This window comes from Phascolarctos cinereus, unplaced genomic scaffold (genome assembly GCF_003287225.1).
Source record: "Phascolarctos cinereus isolate Bilbo 61053 unplaced genomic scaffold, phaCin_HiC Scaffold_726;HRSCAF=1367, whole genome shotgun sequence".
Classification (NCBI taxonomy): domain Eukaryota; kingdom Metazoa; phylum Chordata; class Mammalia; order Diprotodontia; family Phascolarctidae; genus Phascolarctos; species Phascolarctos cinereus.
In genome coordinates, this window is record NW_027556098.1 from 45,122,017 (window position 1) to 45,135,523 (window position 13,507).

At 36.8% G+C, this 13,507-nt stretch overlaps 1 protein-coding gene across 1 annotated transcript in view; it reads right to left on the reverse strand.

Annotated features, from left to right (window-relative positions):
• Positions 1 to 4,580: 4,580 nt before the first annotated feature.
• The window catches only part of MRPL39 (mitochondrial ribosomal protein L39), a 38,834-nt gene continuing 29,907 nt past the window's right edge, over positions 4,581 to 13,507 (reverse strand). Inside the window, exons 9-10 of the mRNA XM_020995949.2 lie at positions 10,528 to 10,575; positions 4,581 to 8,485 (exon numbers count right to left, since the gene is read on the reverse strand). Of these exons, the coding sequence (XP_020851608.2) occupies positions 8,438 to 8,485; positions 10,528 to 10,575 (96 nt within the window). The 3' untranslated portion in view covers positions 4,581 to 8,437. The remainder of the gene's footprint in view (positions 8,486 to 10,527; positions 10,576 to 13,507) is intronic.

Genomic DNA, 13,507 nt, shown 5'->3' on the forward strand with positions numbered 1-13,507 from the left:
TACCTGCACTCTTATTCTTCTTCTTTCCCTTAACCCCTTTCTCTCCTGTTTTCCTGTTGGGTAAAATGCATTTCTATACCCAGTAGTGTTTATGTATATTCTTCCCTCCTTTCACTAATTCAAATGAGAATGAGATTCAAGTGTTGCCTGCTCCCCCAATTGTACAGACTTCTACTCATCAACTGTTTATATGTGATAATTTTCTCTAATTTTCCCCTCCCTTTCCCCCACTCTTAGTGTATTCCTTTTCCTCACTCTTTCTGTTCTTTTTAATGATCATCAAAACATAAGTCTCTCCCAGATCTTCTGTCTAATCTCCCTTTATAACCTCTGGTGTTGATAGATTTTGAGGGATATATTTATCATCTCCCCACATAGGAATGTAAACGGTTTAACCTTATTTAGTCACTTATTCTTATTTGTTCATGTTTACCTTTTTATGCCTCTCTTGATTCCTTTGTTTATATGTCAGATTTTCTACTCAGCTCTGGTCTTTCCATCAGGAATGTCTGGATGTTCCCAGGAACTGGTACAAGCTGGCTCCAGCATACTCCTGGTAGGGTACCTTTCCACAATATCTCCTCCTTGATAGCTGGGGGGTCTGAGATGGAATGTTTGCTTTGGAGCAGACTGCAATTCCCAAGGCTTTTGGGCTCAAAGGCCTGAGCTGTCTCTGTCAGGCTTTGAGGGGAAATACTGGTCAACATGGTGGAAGTGGTTTGACTGTCTGGCACATGCTGCCTCCTTTCTCTTTCTCAAGGTGCCCCAATATGTAGTCATTTTTTCATAGAGATGCCATTTACAGCCAACAAATATCCACAGGTCTGAAATGTAGTTTCCTCCTTGATCTAATTTGTTTATGAAGTCACCCTTAATATTTACATCATTTGAAGCTTATTTTGGCTAATGATTGACATGTTAGCCTATACTTAATTGCTGTGAAATTGCCTTCCAGTTTTGTCCAGTTTTTGTTGAATTCTAATTTCTTTTTGTTGACTTTACTCTAGTAGCGAGGATCTGCTTTATCAAACACTTAACTACTAGTTTCATTTTCTTTTGTATATTGTTTTTATAATCTGTTCCTGATTTGACATCTTTATTTCTTTGGTAGCTTGGTATAGCATTGAAAAAAGTAAATTAATCTAAGTAGTATTATCATTTTTATTACATTGGCTCAATCTACCTATGAATGTTTATTTCCACCTAAACTGCTCTCTCCAAAATTGTTAATGATCTCTTAGTCACCTTTTCTCAACCCTCATTCTCTTTCACCTCTTTGTAGCCTTTGAAATTGGTTATCACTCTCTCTTCCTTCATACTCTCTTCTCTCTAGGTTTTCCTAGAGTTCCCGGTTCTCCTTCTATTTAACCTCTCCTCTGTCTCCAAATCATGCTCTCTAACCAAAGGTTCTATCAAGGGCCCTCATCTCTTCTGCCTCTGTACTACTTGACTTGGTTATCTCATCAGCTCCCATGGATTTAACTACCATCATTATGCTGATGACTCTCAAATCTACCTTTCCTGGCTGACCTCCAATCTCCCATCTCTAACTGTCTTTCATACATCTCACACTGGATATCCAGACTTCTGAAACTCAATATGTCCAAAACAGAAATTATTTTACCTCTAAACCTTCTTAGCTTTTGAGGGTAACATCATCCTATCAGTCCCTCAGGTTCACAACCTAGAAGTCATCCTGTATTCCTCACTCTCAGACCCCTATATCCAAGCCATTGCCAGGGTCTTTGCAACATCTCTCACGTATGCCATCTTCCCTCCTCTGACACTACCACCACTCTAGTGCAGGCCCATATCACCTCATGGCTGAATTACTGCTGTGGCCACTGGTGGATCTGCCTGCCTCCTCTCTCCCCACTCCAATCCAGCCTTCATTCAGCCACTAACATGATACTAAAACACTAGTACAATCATCTCACTCCAGTAGCTTCCTATTGCCTCCAGGAGCAAACATAAAATGCTATGGCATTGAAAACCCTTCATAACATAGCCAGCTCCTGTTTAACCTGTATATAGCTTGTTTGTTCATATTTGCTTATTGTCTCTTTCATTCAATTATGGGCTCCTGAGGTCAGGAATTGCCTTTGGCTCCTTTTATACCCCCAAATCCCCAGAGCTTTTAGCCAGTTAGCCAACATTTCTCTCTTTCTTGCTTCCTTCCTTTCTCTTTCTTTCTTCCTGTCTTTCTTTTCCGTCTGTCCACACAGGGTATCATACCCTCACCTCCTCGCCTGCAGGTGCTCTGCTTTAATCACTGAATAGGACATTGCCTCAGTCAAAGAGACCTGTTAAAGTCCTTAATCTTTAAAAGAACACAGTCTCCACTATACCTGGGGCCATCTCTAGTTATCCTGATCTGTTATCTCACACTGGACCCATATGGCTCCAGAGATGAAAATGAGGCTAGTGACTTTGCACAGTCCTCCCTCACTTAAATCCAACTCACTTGCATGTGCAACTCCCTGATGTCATGGTCTCCTTCAAGAATGACGGACAAACAACAACCCTCCCTGAGTGTTGTGCTCTTCACAGGGTATAGAAGCAGCTTAGCCAGTGCCCTGCATACATGAAGTGTCCCACAGTAGCCAGATCAAAGGCAAGCTCTGATCACTACCCTCCAGGGCTTTCCAGATTCCAAAACTGAGTTTCTATCTAGACACCACAGCCCTTGTGGGAGACCCTGTGCTGCTGTGTGGTCCCAGGGCTGAGCACAATTTCAGCCCACCCACGTACTAGCTACTGCCCTGGTCAATTGCCTGTGGATCTTGGGCAGGAAGGTGCCCCACTGTGGTTTCTCCTTCAGTTTCCCCATCACTACTCAGTTTGGCATTCATCTTGAGGATTTTATTCAAGTAGGTATGGGGGGAATTGTGCTGTATTAACTCCTTCTGGAACACCATCCTGGCTGGTCTATAAAATTCCACTGCCACTAAACATTGTTGATGGAATTGGTCCAGCCATTCTATAAAGCAATTTGGAACTGTGCACCAAAAGTCACTAAAGTGCACATATCCTTTGACCTAATGACTCAATGAGCCAATGATAATACAATTAGGCTGTAATAGATCTATTGTTTCCCTGACAGTTTCCCATCCACAACATAAGAAGACTACCTAAAAGACAAAGTTGCCCCAGGGATGTGAAAGGCCTAAGAAATTAGTTCAGTTTCCTTCCCCATCCCTCTCCCCAGCCACCTCTTAGACAACAGGGGATAGGGCTAGAATAAAGCTGCCCTTGGAACTTAATTGACCTCAGCTTCTGCAATGTACCATCCTAGTCATCTAAGGGCATAAATTCTAAAAAGGTACTGGTAATATAGCCATAAGTTTGACATGGCTTATGGGATTTGAATACAATGGAATATTATGAGTCATAAGAAATAACAAAAAGGATAATTCCAGAGGAAATTGGAAATACTTCTATGAAAAAATGTGGTGAAATGAGCAGAATCGATACAATTTATATGACAAAAACATCATAAAGATAAAAAACTTTAAGACTTGAAAATTATTGAATGTAATGACCAATTACAATTGCAGAAGACTCAAAGATGAAGCTACTTACCACCTGACAGAGTGGCTGGTGATAGAGAAGGATCATTTTTAGACATAGTAAATGAGGGAATTTGCCTCACTTACCTATGCTTGTTACCAGGGTTTTTATTTTTCTATTTTTTTATTGTTATTCAATTAGAGAAGTGGAGTAGAGGAGTGGAAAGGAAAGGAAATAAAATAAATGCATGTAAATTGGAAGAATACTAAAATTAAATTGGAAAAAAAATTTTTCCACTGCCACAAACCTCTGCATATAGGGGAAGGAGAGGTCCTCTCCAGCTTTTTTTTTTTTTTGGTGAGGCAATTGGGGTTAAGTGACTTGCTCAGTCACACAGCTAATGAGTGGTATGTATATGAGGCCGAATTTGAACTCAGGTCCTCCTGACTCCAGGGCCACTGATAGGATAGAACTTCAAAAAGACTATTATCTGGTAGAAACTCTAGAGAGATAGCCACAGGCTGAATTTAAGCATATTATTCAGGGGACCAAAAAAAATTAATTGGAATTCCCTCGAGTAACTGCCCAGCACCAAATCCTCACCATTGGTGTGACATGGGCCATGTGGCACATGGAAGACCCATTCCTGGAGCTGCTCCTGCTGGGGACCCAGGTCCTTCAGATGGAGGTACACCTCAGGATGGTGTGAGGCCATGACTAGTCTTCTTGGACCCAGCCGCTTGGAAATGTAGCCCACAGTGGGCGCTAAACTCTAAAGCTAAATACTGGTGCTAGATTGATAGTCTACAAGTCCCAAAGGAAAACTGAAAGGGAACTTTGAAGAGAGTTCAAGAAGATGTAAAACCATTGAAAGGTAAGAGGATGGAGTTTCTTCTCCCTACCCCATTATACCCTCCAAGAAATTAGGAGTGGGCTGTCTTTCTGACACCACGACTTTCACAGAGAGGAGAAAGATGAACATTTTCCACTTGGGCTGAACAGACCAGAGAAGAAAAAAATAAATCTATCCAGATAAACAGGCCGAGAATACAAACAATGTTGTCTGTCAGTCAAGTCAATAGCATTTATTAAACATCTACTATATGCCAGGCACTTTGTTAAGCAATGGAAATACAAAGAAAGGCAAAGGTCAGTCATTGCCCTCAAGGAGCTCACAATCTAATGGTAGAGACAATAAGTAAACAAATTTATACCATTAAGCTACATACTGGACAAATAGGAAAACAATTAATGGAGGGAAGGCACTAAAATTTAATTAAAATTCTTGTAGAAGGTGAGAATTAAATCCATGGGAGCTGATGAGATCACTAAGTATAAAAGAGTGAGAGAGAAGAAAGGCCTGTGAGACGTACAGTTGGAAGACTGTATCCTGATGAGGATCCAGCAAAGGAGAACCAGAAGAGAATGGTACCCAGAAAATCTGACGGGGAAATAAAGAATATCAAGGAGAAAAGAGTGGTCAATACCATCCAAAACTGCAGAGAGATCAAGAATGAGGACTGAGAAAACACCATTTGATTTGAACATTAAGATCATTAGTAACTTCGGAGAGAGTTTTGGTGGAATAATGTTTGAAAGCCAGATTGTAAGGAGTTAAGAAAGTGAGAGAAGTGGAGGCATCTATTGCACACAACTTTCTCAATAATTTTTGTCACAAAAGGCAGAACAGAGATACTAGGCCTGGCTGTGGGGGTGTATGGAAGCCTAGCCTAGCCTATTTATAAGGTGATAAGTCAGGTCTATTAAGGGTTTTGTTTTGTTTTTTAAGGATATGATGACTGATGCTGACAGCCTAGGCAGGGCATCCATTTTAAGGTTTCTAAGAATCTCACTTCCTTGTCTAACCCCGTAACTAGCACAATTTGGTAAAATAGCTCTCTAAGCTACGACATGTAGAAGTTCAAACCTGGGTCTAACCAAGTCAATCAGCCACAGAACTGCTTTCTCTTCTTCTAAATAAGAGTCTTAAGTACTTTTTGTCAAAAAAGATTTTGATAGTGTGGTGAAATCTACGGAGTCCTCCTCAGAATCATGTTTTTTCCTAATTGAAAAAATTGCTAAATTTCAATTTTTGTTGTTCAGTAATTTTAGTTGTGTCCAACTCTCCATGACCCCATTTTGGGTTTTCTTGGCAAAGATACTGGAGTGGTTTGCCATTTCCTTCTTCAGCTCAATTTTACAGATGAGGAAACTGAGGCAGAGTTAAATGATTTGTCCAGGACCACACAGCTAGTAAGCATTTGGGGCCAGATTTGAACTCAGGAAGAGAAGATTTCCTAACTTCAGGCCTGGCACACTATCTGCTGAGCCACCCAGCTGCCCCTACATTTCATTTAGAAGTTACTAAAAAATATTTTTTCCCATCCTAAACACCATGGACCAAAGGTCAAGAATCTCAATCCTACAAAAAACAGTAAGCTACGAACCTTGCATCTAGTCTCTAGGAAACTGCAGAGAAGATTCTGAAAAGTAGCAGCAAGATAAAACCAAGTATGTAGACCTTATTACATAACTGAATTCTGTCTTTAACAATTTTTTCTTGTGTACGTATGGGGCCGGTGGAGGTATACATGTCTGCCTCTAGCTACTAAAATAAAAAAACTGAGCAAATGTTTCAGAGAGCAAGAAGAAACAAAGTATGTACATAACACTCCATCTTTTCTTGTCTGCTTCTGTTGGCTAAGTAAATCTTTCTCCTCTAAAAGTGGCTAAAGAGCCTAGCATTCAGCAAAGTGAAGCAACATTCCTGGAATTCAGCAAGAGGGTAAAAGTGAGAGATGCATTTCATATTTATACCTTGGATCTCAACATCAAAAATAATAATTTGCGACAACAGCTTGTCACTATTGGTAGTGGGACCTGCAAACTATTTCTGGAAAATTTTTAGAATATATTAAGAAAATAATTTGTGAGTATAGAAAGGAAGCAGGGATTACTAAAAGCCACCACAGCTTGATCAAGAACAGGCCTTGCAGACTAATTTTATTTCCTTTTTCTCCCTACTAAGTATGGTAACAAAACTGTAGGTCAGAGAAATGTTATCAGCGTAGTATAGAGTTCAGTAAATATGGCCTAGCTGACTAGGCCTAGTTAGGTGAAAATGGGACTGGACCCAAAAAATAGTCAATTAATGCCAACTTATAGATAGGCATCTAGTTATGAACTCCAAGGTTCTGACCTTGTCCCTATGCTACTGAACATGTTTAACAGCAACTTGGATAAAGCCATAAATGTTTTCACCAAATGTGAAAACACCACAAAACTTGGATGACAGAGTTCAGATTCAGAAAGATTTTGACAGTCAATAATGATAAATCAACTTACTATACCTAAGTAGGGTGAAATATAATAGGGGAAAAAATAAGCTGAACAAGTTCACAACTGCATACTTACATAGAAGTTTGTTTTGTTTTCAGAAGCAGGGCTAGTGAATCTGCAAACTCAATATGAGTAAACTATATATACATACACGTATATATATAGACATACATACATATATGAATGATACATACACACAAAGTATTTCATTGATACTCAAAAATCAGGGCTATTTGTCATGATTAAATGTCAGTTAATTACTTTGTTCATCATTCTCATGACTCACACATATTATTGGTAAGTAAACTCACCAAAAGTAAGATTTATTTAGATGTTTTTAGACAGAAGGCAAACATTTTAAATAGTTAATTAGAAGTTACCCTTCAAATAAGATTAAACTTAATGTTTACTTAAGACTGAAGATGTGCCCAGCAACAGACTGCATGTTTTCCCTCCTTCAAGAAACGATCTTCATTCAGAAGGCTCATCGCCAGCTTGATGAATTTTTTTTTTTGCCATAGTAACTCTCAGGGACTGTCATTTCTATTTGTGAAGGGGATACCCACACTGATGAAACCATGCATTCATGCAGTGAAATAGAATTTTAAGATGAATTTCCAAATGAAATGAAATTGTTGCTTATACTGCATATTTCAACTTTTCGTTGTCATTAACTGTCTATCTTCACCATTATAAAGTTAGAATTAAGCTATTGCATTTTTTCTCAAAAAGTTCTTAATTCAACTTATAAAATTTGATAAACAACCAAACAAGTCATTTTTCACAACATGGCTGACACTAAGAAACAAAAATTATATTTAAAAGTTAATGAAAATGACAGTATCTTTAAGAGAAAATTTTAATCTGGAAAGGAATATAAAAAGGAGCAGGAAAAAAACACATTTAAATAATGATTTACTACTTAACTCAGCTGAGGGTACAAACTGTTCAACTTATTTAACTGAAATATAATATTAATAAAATGTATTCATATTTTATTCATAGTCTTATCATATAGTTATTATTCCCATGTTTATGTTTAATAAATCAATTAAAATATATTCTCAATTAAGAAAGGTAGAATATTCATTTATTTTCCTGATAACTGAAGCATAAATCCTACTGCAACAGAATCATAGATTTAGAGCCTGACAAAATCCAAAAAAGGGCATTTAATGCAGAGGTTCTTAACTTTTTTTGTGTCATGAACATCTTTGGCAGTTTGTGAAGGCTCTGGATCCCTTCTCATAATAATGTTTATGCTTGTGATTACAAAGGAAACCAACTAAATTGAAAGACAGTTTATCAAAATATTTTTTCAAAAACAAGTTCATGGGCCCCAGTTTAAGAACACCAAATAAACTGCAACCCATTGACTGTACAAATGAGAAAATTGAGGTTCAGATGAAAGTCACATAGCTAAGGCTACACAGACATTAAGTATGGCCTGACACCATATCCGGCGCTCTTTCCACTGTACTACAATACAGAATTCAGTTTAAGCATTTTCATCTTTGCAATCACATACAAATATAAAAATACTTTAAAATTTTAATTTATTGTCAATATTTTTACAATTCAGGAATGATCAAACGGCTGCATTTTCCACCGTTGCTTTATTTTCATCTTCCGTTACCTGTAAAATGTTAAGGTAATTACTTTACAAAAACTTACGTGTTTATAACCTAAATCATTCCCAAAATTTAATTAAATATATTTCACCCTATTCACTCAAAATAAATAGCACGTCAACTAGTTGCTTCTGCAGACATAAGGAAAGTGGTCACTACTGATCTGGAAAAAACTGTTTACCAAGTATATTTAAAATATCAACAACTAAGGTCAAGAGATTAGGATCTATAAAGTTACCAAAATAATAATTCATTGATTTCTACTCTTCATTCTCTAGATATATTAGGATTCATTACCATTCTCTCTTATTTTCAACCTTCCACCTATAACTCTGTTTTGAGTACTCAGAATTATTCTTTAGATTTCTTCCCTCTCTCAGTAAAACCATTATTGACAACTGCTTTAAAAGGACATTTAGCAAGCCATCCTCATATTCATTTCCTTCCCCCCTACCCCCACCTTGGATTCAAGAGAATCATTATCAGTTAAAAATATATTGTTATTACATATATACAAGTATATATATTATGGTTAATAATGAACTTGGGCTAATTTTCCAAAATTGAGAATACCTATTAGTAATATCATCAAGTATATTAAGGCAGCTAAGTGGTGCAGTGGATACAGTGCCAGGCCTGAAGTCAGGAAAACTCATTTTCCTGAATTCAAACCTGGCCTCAGACACTTACTAGCTGTGTGACCCTAGCTAGGCAAGTCACTTAACCCTGTTTGCCTCAGTTTCCTCATCCGTAAAATGAGCTGGAAACAGCAAACCACTCAAGTATCTTTGCCAAGAAAACCCCAAATGGGGACATGAGGAGTTGGACATGACTCAAAAACAACAAAAATCTTATTATTAAAGTATTTATGTACTTTATCTACAATGTATTTGTCTACTATGTGACAATACTATATATTTATCTACTAGGTCATAAGTACAAAGCAGATAAAATAAAAGACACAGCATATAAAACAGTTACTGAATTTAAAGTTAGTCAAACAGTTAGTTAAAGTAGGGGATTTTAATGAAAATGCAAAGAGGAAAGGAGAAGGCATTCAAGAAAGGGAACAGCGTGAACAAAAGCATGAAGGGAGAACCAAAGTGGTCTTGATACAGGATTTAAAGTAAAATGGCCTTACAGAAGTATCAGGAAGATATAGCTGAAATAATACAGCAAGGCCAAACTATAGAGGTCTAGGTCTAGTCTAAGGCCATAGTCTTCTCATGTAAGGACTTTTGACATTTTTCTCTTTCATTCTTCAACATGACTAATGTAGAAATATATTAAACATGATTGTACAGGTTATGGGGAGGGGGCATGGAAGGGAGACAAAAATTTGGAACTCAAAATCTTATTTTTAAAAAAAAATGTTGAAAATTATCCTCATATGTAATTGGAAAAAATAAAATACTATTCATTTAAAAAAAAAAACTTTTGCCACGATGGAAAAACTGAAAATTACGGCCAAACCCGATGCCTTAAAACTAGAAAATGTTTAATTAACATATACTTACGAAACGTAAGCGTTTGTTAAAAGCTAGTGATAAACTTAGAAGACTTCAACTTAGACAAGTGACTACAGCTGACCCTAGAATGTACCCTTACTAATGATTGTAAGCAACTTATAGATATTAGCCCAAGTTAGATCTCTTAGAATATATACATACACACATTTGAGCACGTCAGTAGCCTATTTTCCCAGTTTGAGGAAATACTTAAAAAACTGTAATACTTTGAACTTTCACTGTTTAAGTTTACAAAGAAAACTATCTAATATATCACATATTATGAAATATTTTAACCAAAAGCATCTCTTTTAACCAGAAGTATTTTCTTAAATTCCCTATTTTTTCCAAAAATAATAAAAACTACCAAAAAAAATTCCCAAAAGACTTTTTTTTGCCACAAAGTTCTTGAACATGCAATAAAGCACAAAATTTTTAGATATCAGTACAATGAGCATTTTCACTAGTTTGCCTTTGAAATTTTAACTAATTTCCATCCTAGAAGACATCTAGTTAATTGCAACATATACTTTACTTACTATTTTCCTAGATCTTTCCAATAACTTGTGCCATATAGTATGATGCGCCTAGAAAAGAAAAATATTCAATGAATTCTAATCATCAAAAACAAAGATGGTGATAATGATAGTTAGAGTTTATAATGTACTTTATGGTTTCCAAAGTGCTTTACATGTTGTTGCATTTTATCCTCACAATAACCCTGTGAGACAGACTTTACTATTACACCTGTTTTACAGATGAGGAAACTGAGGCACAGAAAAGTTAAGTGACTTATCTAGAGTCACATAGCTCACGCTTATTTGAGTCAGGACTTGAACTCAGATCTTCCTGACTCCAAGTCACTGTGTCCACCCAGCTGACTGCTTGTCTGTATCTTTTTTAAAAGACAAAATTGAAGGGCCAGCCTAATAAAATGGCTCCCTAAAAGGCAATCAATGGAGAAAAAAATAAATATATGAAGTTCTATTAATTACCATAGATTAATTAATGGTACTTTAATTACCATATATACATACACACACACACACATAGAATAAATATAACAAAAATAAATTCAAAAAAGCTGGGGGAGCAGTAATAGAGAGATGAGGAAAGGCTTTGTGTAGAAAACGGCATTTAAGCTTAGTCTTACAGAAATATAGGGATTCTATGAGAGGTAAGGAAAAAGTACATGAAGGAAGAGCCACTTGACTACAGATTGTTTATCTGTCCTCTTTTTAACGTAGGCTTGTTTGATCTCTCAAAAAGACAACACTTGGTCTTACTATCAGACACAAAATACTGGGCTAGAAGGATATAATATCGACAGCAATTCTATTTTAATATTTGGCTGGTGATACTATAAGATTTCCCTTAGGAGACTGATAAAACTATTCAAAAAGAAAAACACATATTGTTCAGATAACGATGTGCATCTGGAGAAAGAGTCCACAAGCATATCATAATCTTGGACACATACCACAGATAGATAATGTTCTAAAACAAGAGGAAAATATAAGCATGAAAATAAAAGAAACATTGCATTTATGAAACTGCACAATGCTTTCAACAACTTCAAACAGCTCACTATTACAAAAGCCCATAATTTCAACACCAAGATTCTCTTGGTCATGCTTCATGGCTTTGAGATGCAAACTTTCAGGTGCGACAATGGGCAAGGGAAATTAAAAAGGTAACTATAAAAGGTGGCAGGGCATTGCCAACAATGACTTGTGCATAAGAAATATCAAACAAGGAGATATTACATTCAGCTACTTATGCATTTTACAAAACTGATTACAGTCTACACCTGTGGATGCAGTACTCAAAGATCAAACTATGTAAATGTTACCAGGTTTCCATTTTCCTATTTAATCTTCAAAAAATGATTCTTAAGATTGAGTGGGTATTTCATTGAAAGAGGAGCTCTGTATCAATTCTTAAGCCAATCTTAACCATTAATATTTAGGACGGTATACCAAATCTAATTAGAGGATATGAAAGGAAAAAGAGAATTTGCATAGACTTCTGGGTCACATAAGCAACAAACAAGATGGAAGAATAAACAACCTCTCAAACCTCTGCAAAACAAAAATTATGCAGCTAAGACAAAGAAATTTTAGCTCTCTCCATGATCTAGGACATGCAGAATCCAAGCTAAGGTTAAAAACAAAATCAATCAGGACCACTCCCCTAACTCCCACACTTCTGGTAATCAGGTTGCACTAGCAGAACAGGGCACAGGCTTACAACAAAACCCACTCCTGCATGCCAATTGTTGCTTTTTAGTGCTGTGTAAATGTCTACTCCAGGCTGCAGGAGTTTGCTTGGGCTTGACAGCCATCTTGGCTACAACCATTCAGGAGCAACCCAGAAGAACCAGTACTGCAAAGCTCTGGACTGCTGGTGCCCAGCCAGGGAATGGAGGAAAACAGGGAGTGGGATGTGTCCTCAGAGGGCTATGCAGCACTCCACCAAGCCTACGGAACAGCCTAACATTTGGCCAGGGTCAATTCTGACCACCCAAAAGTCAATTGGGACAGAAACAAGTTGGTGATACATGAACTGACGAGTGTGAAAGAAAGCTGAGATACTTTGAGATCTAGTCCCTGAGGAAACCATAATCAAAAGACAGGGAGTCAGAAAGTGAGTGATAAGTAAAATAAGAGGGGAAAAAAAGATTAAAATTACCAAAGATTTCAGAAAAAGAAAACTCAAAAACTTCAAAAATTAACAGATAGGTCAACAGCAAAAACAGATTGAAAAATGGCCTCTAAATCTAGTAAATGAGTTCAGGCACCTATGAATAAATACAGTAAAACAAAGGAAAATTATCCAACACTTGATGAAACAGAGGACCCTATGGAATTTGAGAAAACAGAACCACAACACACTGTTTCTGAATGGCTTAAAAGAAATGAGAATTATGAGAACATTATTTATGTCCTGTACAGCAAAAATCACAAACAGAATTAAAAAACTGAAGTCTGCAATGGCAAGCCTCACCAAAGAAACAAAAAGAGAGACAATAGATTGGAATGCAAATATACAGACGTGAAGGACAACCTAGAAAAAGAGAAGCAGAAAACAATTAACACTTTTTTTAAATACACTCACTATGCCAGCAAAACATGCTGATATCAACGAGAGGATATATAAAGACAACTTTAGGATCACAGGTCTCCAAGTAGAACATGATGGTACAAAAAACCTTAACACCATAATGAAGAAAATAATAGAACTGTACAGAAAATTAAATTCCCATGGAAAGAATTCAGATTGCCTCCAGAAAAAAAAACCTCAAGGCTATAAACTCTAAGACATATGGAAGATAAATTTAACAATTCAATTCAGAAACAAGTTCTTCAAGCCATTATGAGAAAGACCTTCAAATATAAAGGAAGGGACATTTGAATGACTATTCTGAATACACCAAAAAAAGATGGAGGGAATGCAATATGTTCCAAAAGAAGAGCAACGGAGTTCAGGATACAGCACAGGGTAATTTAGCCTGAAAAT